At 49.5% G+C, this 19,297-nt stretch overlaps 1 protein-coding gene across 1 annotated transcript in view; it reads left to right on the plus strand.

The window, feature by feature from the left end:
• Window positions 1-19,156, plus strand: part of MKRN2 (makorin ring finger protein 2) — a 30,371-nt gene extending 11,215 nt beyond the window's left edge. The window contains 7 exon segments of the mRNA XM_081275918.1: window positions 5,893-6,021; window positions 7,189-7,370; window positions 8,727-9,028; window positions 10,159-10,373; window positions 12,299-12,409; window positions 17,868-18,012; window positions 18,155-19,156. Coding sequence (XP_081132044.1) covers window positions 5,893-6,021; window positions 7,189-7,370; window positions 8,727-9,028; window positions 10,159-10,373; window positions 12,299-12,409; window positions 17,868-18,012; window positions 18,155-18,292 — 1,222 coding nt within the window. The 3' untranslated portion in view covers window positions 18,293-19,156.
• Window positions 19,157-19,297: the final 141 nt, after the last annotated feature.

Below are 19,297 nucleotides of genomic sequence, written 5' to 3' on the forward strand. Positions count from 1 at the left end.
GTGAGTGGTTCTGTGGGCCCCTGGGGATGAGAAGGCTTCTTGGATCAGCCAGGACTCATGCTGGCATGGGGGGTGGCAAATAGACTGATAATTGAGTGGTGTGGGAATGGAGTGCAGCCATTGCGTGCACAAAGGAAGGGTGGAGGGCCACTGTTGGGCCTGTCTGGAGAGACCAGGGTTGTAGTCTCTGAAACTAGCAGGAAGTCCTGAAGCTCATGGGGTTTAATAATAATCCTCCTGAGTTAAACAAGATAGAGGCGTGAAACTGCTAAACAGGATAGTTACTGCTCATCTTGTCTTTGTTTTTCTTCATCTCATACGTTCCTCATAATGCCCTTATTCAGGGGGGGAGTGAGGACTGTCTTTGCCCACAAGTCTTTCTTATTTATTTTTTAGGTGTAGATGGGCACAACACAATGCCTTTATTTTTTTTTTTTATATGGTGCTGAGGATCAAACCTGGGTCCCACCCATGCTAGGCGAGCGCTCTACTGCTGAGCCACAATTCCATCCCCAACAAGTGTCTTTTTCTGGGAGCATGAGTTACCCCTCCTTACAAAAGAAGAATTGGCAATTTCACATGGAAGAGGAGGGGACGAGGTGAAATCAGGCAGGCCCAGTGCCTGGTTCCTCTTAGGACTTCATCTGCTGCTCTGTTTTTGTAGGTGTTTGAAATTTTCCATGATTTTTTTTTTTAAATAAGTTAAAACATGAGTTCACAGATAAAACTCCTTTCCAGAAAATAATTTCATGGCCAGATTTCCTTAGCCTTTAATAAACAGGCTGTTCTTCTGTGTCTCCTCAAGACCTCCCAGTGTGGAAGCCTGAGCAGTTTCCACCTGTCCAGACTTTCACTCCCCAGCTCAAGGAAGCCCCCTGTGTTTTTAGTGAGAGCCTGGGGGACTCTGACCTTTCCCTGCTCTGCTATCTGATGTGGTCACTGAAAGACCATCTCCTGCGGGTTCCAGGGCTTACTCAGGGCTTTGTTTTAAGGGGCACACACCAAAGAGCACTACAGCTGATGCCAGGGCCTCTTGGCGCACAGCCAGTTCAGCACAGTCATGCTCCAGCCAAGTCTTGCAGGGCTGCCCTCCTCCTGGATGTGCCGCTGGTCTGTCCTCTCTAGCCACGCTCCTCCACCATTACACACTTCCCTCTTCAGAACTCTGTCTGCCCCTTGGGGCTGTTCTTGCTGTGTTTTCTCCCTTCCGCAGTAGCTGACCTGTGCTGCGGGAGGGCACACATCACTGTCACTGGTGCAGTTTGACACTGTCTTACTAGACTGGTAAGAGCTGCACTCTTTTTAACGTATGTTTTTAATATTTTTTTTTAGTTGTAGTTGGACAGAATATCCTTATGTTTTTTATATGATGCTGAGGATCGAACCCAGAGCCTTGCGCATGCTAGGCAAGCGCTCTACCACTGGGCTGCAACCCCAGCCCGAAGACCTGCACTCTTTTGGATACCTAAAGTGGGATGGGTACTGTACTGAGCATTTTACATACGTTTCAGAAACCACACCCTTGCCAGTATTGGATTGTCTTGATAGTTTTTGAAACTTAACCCTTATTACAAAAGCAGGGTATGTTCATGGTAAAAATGTCAGAATGTATAGCTCAGCAAAGCTAAGAAAAACACTACATAACAGGCAGGATACTAATGCCTAGTATTACAAAAACAGAGAAGAATTCATATATACCCTAACCTCAAGGATCCCTACTCTTTTTTTCTCCTTTCAGTGCTGGGGTGGAACCCAGAGCCCTGGGCAAACTCCACTACTGGTACACCCTCGCCAGGGATCACCACTTTTTTTTTTTTTTTTCCAGTAGGGGTTGGCTAAGCTGCTTAGGGCCTTGGTAACTTGCTGAGGCTGGTTTGAACCCATGATCCACCTGCCTCACCTTCCTGAGCTGCTGGGCCACTGTGCCCAGCAGGACCACTGCTCTTAACGCACTAACTCTTGTATACATCTTTTCAGGGTTTTTTGTTTTTGCTTTTTGGTACTGGGGATTAAACCCATGGGTGCTTTACCACTGAACTACATCCACAGCCTATTTATTTTTATTTTGAGACAGTCTTACTGAATTGCTGAGGCTGTCCTTGAACTTGCAATCCTCTGGCTTCAGTCCCCCTATTTGTTGGGATTGTAGGCATGGACCACCTTGCCCAGCTTTTCAGATTTTTAAAATGCTTGCATATATACATTTATGATTTTTTTTTGCCAAAATGAGATCATCCCATATATGCTGGTTTAAAATTGTTTATTGTAAAATAACATAATAGCATACATTTTGCCATCTTAACTATTTTTGTAGGTCCCTACTATTAAATAGTCACATTGCTGTGTAACTGAATCTTGAGAGCTTTCTGTCTAGTAAAAGTGAAATCCCCCCACCATCCCTCAGCCCACTTTCTGCTTTCTGTCTCTATGAATTGAACTACTGTGGGAACCTTGTATAACTGGTGACATGCCATGTTGGTCTTGTGACTGGCTTATTTCAGTGAGCATGTCCATAAGGTTTATCCATGTGGTGGTGTCAGAATTTCCTTCCTTTTTAAAGCTGAATAATAATCCATCATATGTACCCACTACTACTTATTTATCCACTTTTCTGGGTGTAAACATATGGGTGTAAACGTGTTTGTTATTGTGAGTGATGTGCAGTGAACATGAGTGTACAGATATATTTGAGACCCTGCTTTTCATTCCTCTGTAAATATACCCAGAAGTGGGTGGCATTGCTAGATCATATTTTTAATTTTGTAGGAACCACCATACTTCTATAGCAGCTATACTGCTTTATTGTATTTGCTATTTTATAATCTGCTTTTAGTAGTCTTCAGCTTTTTATGTCGGTACATTTGCATTGTATCTAAACTGGTTTGCCTAAACCAGAATATAATCCAGGATTTAAATATTGCACCTGGTTATTCTGTTCCTTGTGTCCTGTCTACTAACCTATCATAGTCCCTCTTTTCCTCTGCTATTAACAGCTTAAAGTATAATGACATGCAAAGAATTTGCCTGTTGGGAATATACGATTCTAAGATTTTTAGTATAAATTTAAATTTTAGTATATTTCCATCGCCCTCCCCCCAAATCCCTTGAATCCATTAGCACTCATTCCACACTTAACTCTTCCAGCACTTAATCTACTTTCGCTCCTTTAAATTTGCTTTTTCCTTTCTTGGGAGTGGGTTGGGGGAGTACTGGGGATTGATCCCAGGGCCTTGTACTTGCTAGGCAAGCACTTTACCACCTAGCTGCGTCCCTAGCCCTAGATTTGCCTTTTCTGATAATTGCTGTTGCATATAAATAGAATCAGAGGCACGTGGCCTTTTGTGTCCGCCCCTTTCACGCAGCATGATGTTTTCAAAGTTTGTGCTGTGCATGAGTCCCTCAGTACTTCAGCACTTCATTGCCTTTTATGGCTGAATAGCAGCCCCTTGTATGGGTGTGTTATTTTTGTTTCCCCCATCACCAGCTGATGGTTATTTGGGTATTTTCATTTTTTTCGTTATTGTGAACAATACTGCTGTGAACATTCACATAACAGATATTTTTGCATGTGGACATGTTTTTATGTTCTTGGGGAAATGCCTAGGAGTGGAATTGTTGGATCGTATGGTAGATGTGTTTGTTTTAACATGTATTGTGTTTATGTTGGGTGCTTCATATGGAGTCGCATCAGCAAACAGTATTTGAGTCAAAGCTTATCCACACATATTGGGTCCAGCACTGTTTGCTGCCTGGACTATGCTTTTGTCTGTTGAAAGCCAGTCTCAGCCACTGGGGAGGCTGAGATGGAAGGATAGCAAGTTTGAGGCCAGCCTGGGCACCTTGGACCTTTTCTCAAAACAGAAAGAAAGAAAGGTCAATTGAGGACACAGTTGTGGTTATGGATAGCTGCCCCAGCTCCCTAAGTCCTTATCTCCAATCTCTTAGATTGGGCAGGACCCCTTGCCTGGGGTTCCCATCCATGCCGTAAGGTCCAGAAGACGCCAGGTGGGAGGTCAGGGAATGTGGGCTGACCTGCTGCACATCCCTCAGGAACCAGTCTTGGGTTGCCTTTGTCCATTGTCTGAAAGCAGATGTTTCCCATATGTTCTCCCTCTTATTTCCTGCAGTGAGGGTAAACCGCTTGCTCCCTCGCTGCCAGAAGCAACAGTCTGCCCTCCCCAGCCTTCTCTCCTCTTCAGTTTGGGTGTTTCTGTTGCTGTGTCTTTAAGCTTTCTGATGTTTTTTTTTGTTTGTGGAATCTAATCTAAACTTATCCAATGTAATTTTCATTTCAGATAACGTGTGTTTCATTTCTGGAACAATTTTTTTTTTTAAAGAGAGTGAGAGAGGAGAGAGAGAGAGAGTTTTTAATATTTATTTTTTAGTTCTCGGCGGACACATCTTTGTTGGTATGTGGTGCTGAGGATCGAACCCGGGCCGCACGCATGCCAGGCGAGCGCGCTACCGCTTGAGCCACATCCCCAGCCCTGGAACAGCTCTTTTGTATATTCATTCTCTTCACCTAATAATGTTTTAATGTTTTCCTTTTAATCCTTCAGCGTGTTGAGACTATAATAACTGTTTTAGGTTCTTTAATGTTGATTTCATCATCTCTTTCTCCTGATTATGTGTCACATATTCCTGTATTTGGATATTATCTAGTAATGTTTCATTGGGTGCTAAGCATTGTTTTTTTTTTTTTTTTTTTTTTTTTTGCATTTGGATTCTATAGTCCTCCTTTAAAAAGATGGGCAGTAATTTACGTGCTGTCAGTTCGATCATGTTAAAGCTTGTTTTTAAGCTTAATTGGCAGGGAGTGTGCAGCACTTGCACTCAGGACTAGCTTAGCCCTTGTGCTAAGGCATGTTCCTCTGGGGTCTCTAGTTTGCTCTGGGTGTTCAGCTTCTGCTACAGCTGGGCAGACTTAGAACACCTCTTACTTCTATATCAGTTATCACTTCAAAGTGGGAATTTGATTTCTCAGTGAAATGTTCAGATACATTTCTTTTTCTTTTGAGGTACCAGGGCACTGAACCACTGAGCCACATCCCCAGCCCACTTTTTATTTATTTGAGACAGGGTTTCACTAAGTTGCTGGGGCTGGCTTTGAACTTGTGATCCTCCTGCCTCAGCCTCCCGAGTCACTGGGATTACCACTGTTCCCAGCTCAAATACATCTTTCATTGTCACACCATCTTATTTGATCCTCACTACAACCCAGCGAAGGAGGCAGCGTAATCTTCATTTTATAGATAAAGGTAGCAAGGACCAGGAAAGGTGTTCATAACTTGACTGTAGGGGGCAGAGCTGGATCTTGAGCCCAGGTTCCCAATTCCGTTACCTGTATCCTTTAAAAATTCATAAGAGCGGGGAGCAGTTTTCATAAAGAAATGTCTTAATTGGGTCTTAATTTTGCGTGTGTAATACGCCTAAATTGGAGTGTCTTGAGAGAGGAACTTTTGGGATGATTTATTTTTCTTTCAGAAAAGCCATCATTGAGTCATTCTGGTGGGTCTGAAATCACTGTCTTAGAACCAAGAAAATATATGTATTTCCAGTGCCTAAGACAGCCTTGATACACGGCATAGGCTCAGTGGACGTCTGTGTGCTAGGTTTAAGAATATGCTGATCTCTGGGCTGGGGATGTGGCTCAAGAGGTAGCGTGTTTGCCTGGCATGTGTGAGGCACTGGGTTTGATCCTCAGCACATTAAAAAAAAAAAAAAGATTAAAAAAAAACCCCCACAATATTAAAAAAAAAAAAACAGAATATGCTGATCTTGCAGAACAAAGTGGGCACTGGGCTCAGGAGCTTGTGGAGCATGCACAAGGCCCAGCACCCCTCCCCCACAGCAGAGTGTGCTTCTAAAAGTGTCCTGTGCTTGTCTCCTCAGGTACTTTATGCACGGTGTGTGTCGGGAAGGCAGCCAGTGCCTGTTCTCACATGACTTGGCGAATAGCAAGCCATCCACCATCTGCAAGTACTACCAGAAGGGCTACTGCGCCTACGGACCGCGGTGCAGGCAAGGACCCCGCAGTCACTCTGACTGGAACCCATCAGGGAGTCCAGTCCTGCATTTGGAGGATAGGTGTTGAGGAAATTTTAAATTTAAAATTAATTTGACAATACTACAAAAAGAATGAATGGCAAATAATTAAGACCTCACTTTTTGGTATTCTAAAACTACTTTTAATTTTTCAAAGAATTAGGCCTAATTCTTATGACTACAGTGTTAGTTGCTGTCACAGTGTAAATAAGATTCTATATCTTTTTGCCCCATTAGGCATGTCCCCCCAGTTTTTTTCCTATGTTGCCGCTTTATCTCTTCACTATAGTTTTATGTTTCATAATGTTAATTTACCATCATTGAAAAAATATTTCTGTTAGATATTTAAGTGGCCTCTGGTTTTCTTGGTACGCTTGTCCCTACAGTAAGCATTTATGCTCAGTCTTCCTTGGGCAAGTTTCGTAGCTTATAGATGGAAGGAAAGCTTTAAAAACCTGGTGTTTTGTTTTTTTTTTTAATGTTACTAGGGATTGAATCCAGGGATGCTCTGCTGCTGAGCTACAGCCCCAGCCCTTTTAAAATTTTATTGTAAGACAGGTCTTTTGGACTGTGCTATGGGACAGGGCTTGGGGAGGGAGAAGGCTCTAGATATTAAAAGTTGCCCAGGCTGGCCTTGAACTTGCCATCCTGCCTCAGCCTCCCAAGTCACCGGGGTCACAGGCAGGGAGGGGCTCTGCGCAGCCTTTGCTGTGGTTTTGCGCTGCAGAGCTCCTGAGGACTTCTGCGGGCAGAGCTTCCATGCTCCTACCTATGGTGGGTGGTGGTGGAGCTGCCTTGTCTCCCCTGCCAGCATCTGCCTCAGACAAGTGGCCTAGGAGACTCCTTCCAAGGGACACTGATGGAGCAGTTGGCGGGAGAATGGAGTAGATCTTTGGAACGCTCAGGCTCTGTAGGTGGTCTGGAGCCCTGTTTTGGTCCCATGGGGCCTCTCCATGTGGTTGATAAGTAGCCTCTGGCCAGGCGGTCCTTACTAAATGCTCAGTCTGTTCTAACTCAGATGGGCTCATGGGGACAGGTTGTCTCATTGCCCACTTCAGCTAGTGGAGCAGAGGCAGCTGTTGAGGGCCAGGAGCATGGGGGACGCGTGTGCAGCGGGTCTGTGACATGCTGTGTCTTGTTTAGATACGATCACACGAGGCCCTCGGCTGCAGCTGCTGGGGCTGTGGGCCCCCTCCCCCATGCTGGGCCCTCCTCAGGCTTCCACAGTCCTCACCCTTCTGCCGACCTCACCACATCTGTCGTGAAAACCCAATCCCAGGAGCCTGGGAAGCGGGAGAAGAGAACGCTGGTGCTCAGAGACCGAAGTGAGTGAGCAGAACTGTTTCCTCTCAAAAAAACTGCCTCGCTTGTCCTTGGGGCTCAGTCCTAACCTCATACCCTGTAGGTGGTCTTCACAGGGAGACCCCAGAGCTGTCCTGAGGATGGACTCCACGTGGGCAGAGCCCTGGAATCTCACATTCGGCCTCATGCCCACAGCCAGGCCGAGTTCCACATTTGGCAAAACCAAACGTGATCGCTTGTCACTGTGCTGCCATCTTCCTGGGTGGTGGTCTGGTTGGTGAGGACGAGTCGAGCCGTTTGTTGTGAAGCTGGTGGAGACACGATCACTGTTTGCCATGCGGGTCTGCGCAGTCTGGGTGCTGCCCTGACCCAGAGGTGGTGCTTTGGGCCGCACCTTTGGAAACCGTAGAGTGTCAGTCTGGGAGGTGGACTGTGCCCTGGAACAGGCTTGGGGTGGGAGAAGGTTCCAGATGCTGAAAGTTGTCTTTAGGGGTTGGTGCTGCCCCCAGGCAAGGGGGCTCTAGGGCTGGCATTGTACCCCGGTGGGGTCTCCATCCTTGGGCAGCAGGTTGTCTGGGAAGCTCCCAGGAGGAGAAGTGGCAGAGCAGAACCAGCTGCACCCTGGCTTCTGGACCCGAGGTGTCGCTGGACTTGGATGTGAAGGAACCTTTGTGTTCTGTCGACCTCAGTCTAAATGACCTTTATATTCTGGGTTATTTGAATGTTAATTGACCCATGCCACTTTCTAACAGTCCCTTCAGTGTTTTTTTGTTTTTTTTTTTTTTAGTTGTTGATGGACATTTATTTGTGGTGCTGAGAATTGAACCCAGTGCCTCACATGCGCTAGGCACGTGCTCTGCCACTGAGTCCCCACCCTAGCCCTTTAGTGTTCTTTAGTACAAATATAACATGTTGTGTTTTGCTACTTTTCCTGTCTGGTCTGGCCATTCATGTTCCTTTCCTTTTTTTTCCACCCCCGTTTTGGTACGAGGTGCTCTACCACTGAGCCACATTCCTGGCCCTGCACTATGGGGCCTTTTTTTTTTTTTTAAGATGGCCTCACTAAGTTGCTGATGCTGGCTTCAAACTTGCTACCTTCCTGCCTCAGCCTCCTGAGTCACTGGGATTATAGGTGTGCCACCGTGCCTGGCTGGTTGGGTTTTTGGTTTTTTTGGTTGTTTTTTTGTTTTTGTTTTTTTTTTCTTTTTTAAATTATAAATCTATTCCCTTTATTTTTCCTTTTTGGCCTACTTTCTTGCTGTCTGTTCCCAGGTGTGGATTTCTTAGGTTGGAGTCACTGATCTGTTTGGTTTGGCTAGCAGCGTACCTGAAAGATGCAGCCAGTTTTCACCCGTGTGTCCTGTGTGTTTTGTGTTAAGATCTCTCTGGCCTGGCTGAAGAAAAGACTCACCCAAGCATGGTGAGTAATCTAGGCAGCTGCAGTGACCCCCAGACGAGCCTGGAGGTGAAGCCCCATTCGTACCTTGATGCCATCAGGAGCGGCCTGGATGACTTGGAGGCCAGCAGCTCCTACAGCAGCGAGCCGCTGTGTCCCTACGCTGCGGCCGGGGAGTGCCGGTTTGGGGATTCCTGTGTCTACCTGCACGGGGACGTGTGTGAGATCTGCAGGCTGCGAGTCCTGCACCCCTTCGACCCTGAGCAAAGGAAAGCCCATGAGAAGGTAAAGTCACACCCTCGGCTGGACTCGGCTAAGCAATCTGAAATGAGCCAGGTGATAAGATCATTGGTGTCTGTAGCAGTCTTTCTGCCAGATTAATGCCTGCACTGTGTCCCTGGTATGTCTGCATCTATTTTCAGATTCTTTTTTCTGTTGTCATTTTGTCCACTTTTGATTATTTAGGATAAAGAGAAAATGCAGGGGCATCAGAAATGTAAAGCTGTGCAGAGTTTAGGGAGAGCTGGCTCAGGAGCAAGGCACTGTGCCTGCTGCTCCCTCACGTGGGCAAGGCGCGCGACATCCTCCCTCCCCGGGTTGCACATCACTGGCTGGGACCCAGTGCTGTTGGGAAGCCTTGAGGAGCCCTATGGTGGACTGTGTCTTTGGTGTGTGTGGGTAGATCGCAGAGACGGGGGACACCAGGCCACTTCAAGTGAACTAAAGCCTGCCGAGGAGCAGATGGTGCTCGTGCACATGATGGAGACGTCCTCTGTGACTACTGAGCTCGGGCTTTGTGTCCTGATAGTGCACCCCAGGGGCAGTGGGCGGCCTTGATCCTGAAGGGAGCGCTCTAGATGGGCTTTCCCTTCTGCAGGGTGGGGAGCCTCTGTGCTGTGAGCCCTGGGGCCCGGTGGGGCAGGGCTGGGCTAGGCTGCACCTGGGCCTGCTCTTGGCCCTCTGAGTCCAGCACAGAGGAGGCGTTCAGAGCGAGTGGTGAGCTGAGCAGTTCCTCTCTTTGCCCTCTTGGGGAAGGCTGCACTGCTTACTGTGTGTGGGCTGTGTGTCGTCACACCTTGAGCTCATTGCTCGGCATTCCTGGTACTGGCGTGGCTCAGCGTGGGGGAGGCAGTGTCCAGAGGAGCCGGGAGACAAGACCCAGTCCTTAGACACTCTGCCACTCACAGCAGTGCTGTCAACCTCCAGGTCTCTGTGGTCTCGATTATAATTTAGTGTTGACCATATCTTATGGGTCCTCTGGGAATCTAGAGGCAGGAGTAGGGTGGCTGGAAGTCGTGTGCAGCAGCCACTTTCTGTGCCCTTCCTGTTGGGGCTGTGGTGGTGTCGCTGCAGTGACCCCAGGGCTCTTGGTGCTCTCCAGGGTGCAGACGAAGGTTTCCCTCCTCTTGGTGCAGATCTGCATGTCAACATTCGAACACGAAATGGAGAAGGCCTTTGCCTTCCAGGCCAGTCAGGACAAGGTGTGCAGCATCTGCATGGAGGTGATCCTGGAGAAGGCGTCGGCCTCAGAGAGGAGGTTTGGGATTCTCTCCAACTGCAACCACACCTACTGCCTGTCCTGCATTCGGCAGTGGAGGTGTGCCAAGCAGTTTGAAAACCCGATCATTAAGTAAGTCCAACCGTCCATCCCTGTCCACCCGCCCCCACTAGCACGCCTTCGTTCCCACCGCTGGGCTTCCTCATTCAGTTGAATCCACCCTTGCCCTCTGGAGGTGTCTTAGTGCAAAGTAACTGAGGGTCCTGTGTGCACTTGGGCGCTGTCACCTCCCCTTCCTGAGCTCAAGCCCCTTTTCTTCTAAAAGGTGGGTGACAGCCAGGCACAGTGGAGCACGCCTGTCATCCCAGTGGCTCTGGAGGTTAAGAAGAATCGCAAGTTCAAAGCCAAACTAGGCAAACGTGAAGTGCTAAGCAGCTCAGTGGGACCCTGTCTCTAAGTAAAATACAAAACAGGGCTGGGGAAGGGGCTCAGTGGTCAGGGGTCCCGAGTTCAAACCCTGGTACCAAAAAAAAAAAAGATGGGTGACAGTTTCTGCCAAGCGCTGGGGACCAGGGGTGGAGACGGCAGAGATGATCTATGTGAGGAGCGTCTCGGGCCCCTTTCTACCTCCTGGTCCCGCTTTTGGGCCCAGGACCGCAGTACGCATTGCCTTTAAGCCAGTCGCCTAGTAACCTATTTGAGCTTTATTATTTTAATATTTATTTTTTAGTTTTAGGTGGACTTTACTTCTTTGTCTTTATGTGGTGCTGAGGATCCAACCCAGTGCCTCACACATGCGAGGCCATCGCTCTGCCACTGAGCCCCAGCCCCTCTTTTCTTTTTTTAACCTTCAAAAAAAAAAAGCCCCAGGGCCTGCATGGAACGTGTGTGAGCGCTTCCTGCTGCCTGCAACTGGTGGTGCTCTAGCCAGCAGTGGGTGGGGGTGCATGCCTGGCACTGGTGGGGGGCTCCTCTGCAGCAGCCCGTGTCATGCCCTCAGTGCCATCTGCGTTGCACAGACGGGACCCTGAGGCGTGGTGAGGTCAGTAACTTCCTGGAGTCTCGCTCCGCAGTGGCTCGGCCCCTTTGTGGAGGAGTAAAGGGTCTGCTGTGTGCAGCTGTCCCCACAGTCTAACTGCAGAAGGGGTCACCTTCTCAGGCACGTCCATTTGCGGCCACCGCCACTTCCTCTCTCCTTCCAGGCCTAGGCAGCCACTGACCTTGCTCCTGTCTCCACAGATGTTTGTATTCTAGATGTTTCCTCAACAGAACCATATGTTCTCTCACTTGGCATAGCTTCAGCGCTCATCCCTGTGGTGGTGTAGATCAGCACTGCATTTCTGTGGGTGAATCATAGGCCATCGAACGCTGGGCACATTGTTGGTCCCATGAGCTGATGGCCATTCGGGTTCTTTCCACTCCCCAACTGTTGGGGATGGTGCTCCTGTGACAGCTGTGTGTGGTGTGGACAGGACTCCCAACAGGTGCACCTATGGTCACTTAAGAACCTATTTACTGTAAGAAACAGGTTCCTCTGAACCTTATGTGGACACAAGCCTTTGTTTCTCTAGGTGTGTTCCAGGCCTAGAATTGCTGCTGGGTCTTAGGGAAACTCTGCATTTAACTAAGGAACCCACAGGTTATTTCCCCAAATGGCTGCTTGTTCATTTTACCTCCCTGCCTGCCGTTTAGAGGGTTCTGATCGCCTCACACCCTCACCAACACTTGTTTTGTCTTTATTTCTGATTGGAGCCATCCTTGAGGGAGTGAAGCGGTATCTTCGTGTGGTCTTGATTTGCATTTCCTCATGACTAATGATAATGAGCATCTTCTAATGTGGTTAATAGTTATTTTAGATTAATACTCAGATTCTTTGCTCATTTCAAAATTGGGTTGTCTTTTTATGGGTGAGGGGAACCTGTTTCTTAGAGTAAGTTTGTAGGTAACTGTCAGTGCCCCTGTTAGTTTTGGTGAAGGAAGGGAGCCCCTGGGGCACGTATCTGAGCAAGTGGAGCTGGAGCATGGACAGTGTGGCCCTAACCTGGTTCTTATTTCAGGTCTTGTCCGGAGTGCCGTGTGATATCAGAGTTCGTGATTCCAAGCGTGTATTGGGTAGAAGATCAGAATAAAAAGAACGAGTTAATTGAAGCTTTCAAACAGGGAATGGGGTAAGTGCTTTAAGTGGAGATGGGACCTGGTGCTGCCCAGCCGTGATATTGACCTCTGGTCCGGCTTTCGGGCCTTCCTAAAGTTCTGGGGTGCAGAGAGGAGTGAGGTATGGGGAGGTCTTAGTTTTGAAGCTGAGCAACACCCACTAAGAACCCTGGTCTCTGGAGCTGAGGTCAACTGTTCATTCAACAAAGAGCTGTCGGTGGGTTGTGTCACAGGCTGGATGAGCACCAGAGTCAGTAGACAAAGCCCAGCCTCGTGCAAAATATAATCGGGTACTCAGGGGTGGGAAGTGCGGAGGGCTTAGTCTCAGGGCGGGAGACCCTGGAGTGCCTCAGTGAGGTGGCCTTGGAGCACTCAGAGCCCATGAGAGGAAACTTCTGGATGGAGGGAATGGTCCCTGCAGGCCCTGAGGCAGGAGCCTGGCTGGCTGGTAGATAAGTAGGGGCAGTGATAGGGCTTTATAGGTTCCTGAGCAGGTGGAAAGCCATCCTGGGGTCTGATCACAAGAGTGACCTCTGGTCATACCCTGGAGTGATATCTGTGGGCTGATGGGAGAATATATCATACGAGGAGGCAGAGGTGGAAATGGGGCGAGCAGGACAGCTTAGTGCGCATAACCCAGGGGCGATGGCTGCAGCCCGCACCTGGGCAGAGGAGCGGACGTGTTGAGGAGGCCCAGACTGGGTTTTTCTGGGGACTTGCTGATGGGTTGGAGGGGGGGGGGGGAAGAGTGAGTTCCAGCACTTTTCATTTGCTCCTGCGCTTCCATCCTTGCTCACCAGTGTGCCCTGTCCCTGTCCCTGTGATGCTGTGGGTTTACCACCCAGAAACACGGAGAGGCGCTGCTGCCTGCCGCTCGGTGCCCTGTCACCACAGGCTTGCTGTGTGTGTGTGGGCCACACAGGTCACAGTGACATCTGTGCTTTGGTTAGGATGACTGAGCTTTGGGCCCTCTGTTAGGAAGAGTGTTGTTTAGCTGAACTGTGCACATGAATTCCCGAAGGCTGCTGTAGCCATTGTCCACACACCAGGTGTCTCCAAACCACAGAAATGTGTATTCTCACAATTCTGGAGCCAGGGAACCTGAAACCCAGGTGTGGGCAGGGCTGGCTACTTCTGGATCCCCTGGGGAGAGTCTGCACCTGCCCTGGCTGCTGGTGGTGCTCGTAGTCCCTGGTATCCCTTGGCTGTGAAGCACCACCTTGTCTGAGTGTCGTCTTCTGTCTCCACCCTCTGCCTTCTGCAGGGATAGCAGGTCGGTTTGGGGCTCACCTGGTGTTCGGGACTGATTAGTTACCATTGTCCAAAGCAGGTCACACTCGGATCCCAGGGCTTAGCCTTTGGACTGTCTTTTGGGGGCCACCCTTCCAGCCACTACCATGGCACCTGTCACAGCCATAGATAGCAGGCTGTCTGCCGCAGCTCACCCATTCTTCTGTTGATGGACACGTGTGCCGTTTCCCAATTTTGACAGTTCTGAATAGTTTTTAGAATCACATTTAAGTATAGTTCTGTTTTGTGCTACTGCTGGGCAGTGAACCCAGGGCCTTGTGCATTTGAGGCAAGTGCTCTGCCACCTGAGCTCTGTCCCCAGCCCCTGAATGTGGTCTCCAAGCTCATACCCACAGCCCTTTTTTTTCACCTGGGCATGGAACCCACAGCCGGGTGCGTGCCACGAGTAGGAGCTCTAACGCACACTTAGCCAGCTCCGCCTGTTTTTTGAAATGTTTTCTTCTAGGAATTGTGGTGACTCTTTTCAGTCAGAATTAACATTCCCACAGTCCCACCTGCCTCGTCACTGCCTTTGAACTCTAGGTAAAATGCACACGCATTCTGTTCACGGGTGTATTTAAAAAAAAAAAAAAACTTTTTTTTTTTTTTTGAGAGTGAGAGAGGGGAGAGAGAATTTTTAATATTTTTTAGTTCTCGGCGGACACAACATCTTTGTATGTGGTGCTGAGGATCGAACCCGGGCCGCACACATGCCAGGCGAGCGCGCTACCGCTTGAGCCACATCCCCAGCCCACAAAACTGTTTTTTGAAAGGAGATGTCTTTGTATTTTCCCGATCCTGACTTCCTGACGCTCTTTCCTTTGACACGCACAGTCAGCCCTCTGAGTCCGCCTGTAGATTCAACCAACTGATTGAAAATATTCAGGAAAAAGAAACTGTCTGGGCTGGGGATGTGGCTCAGGGAGAGGCCTTGCCTTGCTCCATGCGGCCTGGGTCCCATCCCAGCTGCACACGCAGCAGAGTCTCATCTGCACTGAATAGGAGGGGCTTTTCCCTGTTGTCATTCAGTGTGACAGCAGTTTGCATAGCGTTTGCATTGTAAATAACCTGGGTGACTTAATATGTGTGGCAGGATGTGCAAAGGTCTGTCAGATTCAGTGCTGTGGGCTTGGTGTTCAAGGGGAATCCTGGAACCACTTCGTGCTGTGACCACTAAGGGGTAACTGAGTTCCTTCTGTTTTCCTTTAGTCTCAAGAACTGCTTCTAACATTTTGTTGCTCTGTTGATCTACTCTTTAAAAAAACAAATCATAAATGGCTTTTTTTTTTTTTTTTTTTTTTTTGTGGTACTGGGGGTTAAACCCAGGGGCGTAGTACCACTGAGCTGCATCCCCAGCCCTTTTTTATTTTTGAGTTGGTGTCTCGCTAACTTGATGAGGCTGGCTTTGAACCCGTGATCCTCCTGCCTCAGCCTCATGAGTCACTGACTTTACAGGTGTTTGCCAAATGGCTGGCTTTTTTCCCTCCATTCTTTAAGGATGTTTATGCAATATGTTGGTCTAATTGGTCTCTCTGCCTTTGTCTCCTCACACAGTAGGTAGAATTTTCTCAGTGCATTGCAACTGTCTTGCAGCACCTCTGGTTTCTGAGAAGTTGGGGATACCCTTGTCATTTTCTCAAGTTACTGTCCCTCTCCTGGCCCTCAGTTGCTTTCAAGGTTTTCACTTTGTCCTGGTTTTTGGCTTTTGGACATTTTGCTTAAGAGTGTTTTTCTTCCTGCTGTACTGGTTGGTATTCACCAGTACAAAATTATGGAAATTTTGACCATTTCTTCCTAGTCCCCCACCCCACACCTTCCCTTGTACCAGGGAGTGAACCCAAGGCACTTGAGCACCAGCCACATCGCAGCCCTGTTTTATATTTTGTTTAGAGACGGGGTCCGGGGTCCTGCTGAGTGGCTTACAGCCTAATTTGCTGAGGCTGCCTTTGAACTCGCGATCCTCCTGCCTCTGCCTCCTGGTCCACTGGGATGACAGGCATGTGCCCTGGTGCCTGGGTCCTACGCTGTTTTTCTTCTGGTGCTCTAATCGCATGTGACTGCCCTTTGGATATTGTGCCGAAGGCTCTGTTCTTTTTAGATGTTATGGCTGCTTTGAAATCCTTATTTGGGGGTTGGAGTCTGGTGATCCTTAGGTCCCTGGTGTTGTACATGTTATGTCACGGCCTGGATCTGTTGGGCTGTCTGGGAAATGGCAGCTGTGGGGATCTCAGTTCCGTCTTTGCATCATCACGTGCCCTGAGCCTCTGTTTGCAGGGTCCACGTGCTGATAATCCAGCTTTGAGCAGTTGACACCTAGCCGGGTTGTGCTTCTCCTGAGGCCCTTCTGTGGGAGCACGTCCTCCCGTCCAGTGGCTGGTGTCTTCAGCTCTGGTCTTTTGGTTCCTGAAGCCAGACAGACTGGGTTCCCCAGAGTTCTAGCTGCCCGAGTGGTGCTGCCCCGGGCCTCCCCGTGGCCATTCCACTCTCCAGGTCTCTCTGCTCCCTAGAGAGCCTTCCTGCTTTTCTTCATCTTTCTGAGGTGCTTGTTTATAGTCGCCAGCAGGAGGGTCTGGTCAGTTTACTTGGCTGCACCAAAATCCCGTTTTTTCCCTTCCCACCATTTTCCTCATGTCGCCCCACTGGGTGTCCACAAGGGGGCAGTGGAGCTCTGCTGGAGTCGTCTGAAAATTGTTGCTGTTGGGACCTGGGATTGTTCCTGCTTTGCTGCTGTGTGACATATTTACTGGGCACCCACCAGGGGCTCTCCAGCCAAGCACCCCTGGGGGAGTGTAGAATATGGGCAAGATAATGTCACAGGAAACCACAACAGCACGATTATGATACAGGTTTTCTGGTGACACATCTTCATGAGTGGCCCAGGCCCAAACAGGTCTATGTGAGGTGCAAGGGAGGCCGCGTAGGAACCCCGAGCTTGGATGGGGGATAAAGCTACAGAGTTTGCACCTGGGGGCAGTGGGAATTGTCCCTGGAGTTGGAGTAGATGTGTAGACAGATGTGGTGGGACCTGCAGGGACAAAGATGGACTGACATCTAGAATCCAGCATGCCCCTAGTGGTCTAGGTGGTGGTGGGAGGGCCCTTGCTGTTCGTGAGGAAGCTCCTCTGAGGTTCTGTAAAAGGGGTGGACACGGGATTGGCAGGCCACCGCCCTGGACAAGTGGGGACTGGCAGGACTGGTGTTTGGGGGGTGCTTTGTGAACATAAGTGCAGCTGGACGTGAGAGCTGAGAAGTGGACTCAAGTTTTGGATCTTGATGACCAAGAAAAAGAAGAGTGCTGTGTGGGAGGCAGTGGGACACAGGGGGGACAGTGTAGGTGAGCTTACTGGAGCCAGCCTCCTGGGACACCTCAGCTTTGCTGCCTGGTAGCCCAGACGGAACCTCTAGTGACCTGGGCCCCACCTGCTCTCGGGGAGCTGCTGAAAAGTCTGGACTCCACCTCTGGTGTCCGATCCACGAGGTCCCTCCTGTCACCTGCCCTGTGTCACCTTTGGCTGTCTCTGCATCTCCTCCTTCAGCATTCCAGGGTCATTTATGATTGGAGGTGCCCAGTTTCATTAGAGCGAGTGTCCTCAGGAGCAGGGTTCTTAACACACGGGCTGTGCACAGAATTCAGAAAGGATGCTGTGCCTCGGCTGCCCCCCACGGCCCATGAGCTTCACACCTGCAGGAACTGCTGAGGGGCTGAGGAGAACAGGAGGGAGGGAGGCAGGCAGGCCTGTGATTTAGGAGACTGCTAAAATCCACTGCTTTCCCTGTCCCTGACCCGTGGTCACCTTTACACACTGCAGCGGGAGGGAGGGAGGGAAACGTGCTTTGCAGATTTGAGCAGATGGAGGTGGCCCAGTTTTAGCCCTTGGCACTTGAGGTGTGTTCAGGGCACCTGCAGGTGACTTGCCCAGCAGCAGCACCCCTCCTGCCCCCCCCCCCGTCATGTTTGTAAGTTCTCAAAGGCCCTGCAAGAGAGGGCTGTTGTCCAGCTAGGAACTTGGAATCCTGGCTCCTTATAACCCGAAAGAAGTCACTGAACTTCTCCAGCCTCAGTGTCCCCACCTATAAAATGTGAAATGACTTCTGGCATCACGGTAGAGGTCAGCCCACCTGCGTCGTGCATTCTCCCACTTGGTCATTCTTCCTCGATTCATTCAATTTTCTGCTTTTCAGGAAAAAAGCTTGTAAATACTTCGAGCAAGGCAAGGGGACCTGCCCCTTTGGAAGCAAATGTCTTTATCGCCACGCATACCCAGACGGGCGGCTGGCAGAGCCAGAGAAACCCCGGAAACAGCTCAGTTCTGAAGGCACTGTGAGGGTGAGGACTGGGCTGGCCCTGGTGGCTGTCCCACCCCCAAAATCGACGAGCTTTGGCAGCCATGAAGATCAGGGGGCGGGGGCTCAGGCTCGCGGCCTTCCTGTGGTCCTAGCGTAACCAGGTGCCCGTTGGTCTCTTGCAGTTCTTTAACTCGGTGCGGCTGTGGGATTTCATCGAAAACCGAGAAACCCGGCAGGTTCCCAGCACTGAAGATGTTGACATGACAGAGCTTGGGGACCTCTTCATGCACCTTTCTGGAGTGGAATCCTCAGAACCCTAGGGTCAGTGGTTGTCCCTGCGTCTTGGGCGTATCTGAGCCAGGGCGTGAGCCAGGCTGTGCTCACCCTTGGTCTCCTCCACTCTCCCTATGACAGCCCTGGGACGAGTGACGCATATAAAGTAACCTATTAAGTACACGCCATCACTATTTTTATAGTTGGTATCTGAGCTGTACCTCCAGCCCCTCGGGACCAGCTGGCTGCTGGGCGCTTTGCTTTAGAGGAAACCTGGCTCCGCTCCCGATTGTTCTCTGTAGACAAACAGTAAACTCCCAGCTGGCCCCGGAGCACGTTGAATTTTCTTACCAAAGGCTTCCTCCGTGGGGTCCCCAGTGTGTGTAAACAGTGAGCTGCTGTTGAGGGGCCATCAGTCCTCGTGAGTCTCCTCAGTGTCCCATGCGTACAGCTGACAGGTGAAGTGTTGGGCCACCCTTCCCTACCTGGAAGGCCTGGCTTGTCCACACGGGAGCTAGTTTCTGGCCCAGTAGCGCTTTAGAGAAGGAGGCCAGAGTTCTTGCTCTGTTTGATATTAACTAAAGAACGCGTGTGACCTCGCAAGTTAGAACAAGCTTGTTCTAAACCTGAATTTTTTTTATCTATTTTTGTAAAATGCTGGAGGGATGTTTTATAAAATGTGTCCCTACAGTATGGGTAGACCCGAGTTGAGAATGCTTGATTTTTATAGTTAGCTCTCAGTCAAGGGCCTGAGGAGCAGAGTTCCATTCCCAGCTCTAGAAGGAAAGGGTTAACAGCCATTAAACCTAAATTTAATTTATTTTATTAAAATAACATAATCGAGGAATCATAACTGTATCTTGTCAGGCGCAATAAAAACAAAATTAAAACCCAAATCAAGAAAACCTGTATTCCTGGCTTCCTTGCATCCACAATTATGTTGACTACAGACGGGGCTGGCCCTGTGGCCCGCCCCATAGGGGCCGCCCCTGGAAGACGAATTCAGAATTCAGCATGACGGGAGGGCGGAGCACCGTGCCTGGAAAGCCACC

Source organism: Spermophilus citellus, assembly GCF_964194105.1.
Source record: "Spermophilus citellus genome assembly, chromosome: 19".
NCBI classification, from domain to species: Eukaryota; Metazoa; Chordata; class Mammalia; order Rodentia; family Sciuridae; genus Spermophilus; species Spermophilus citellus.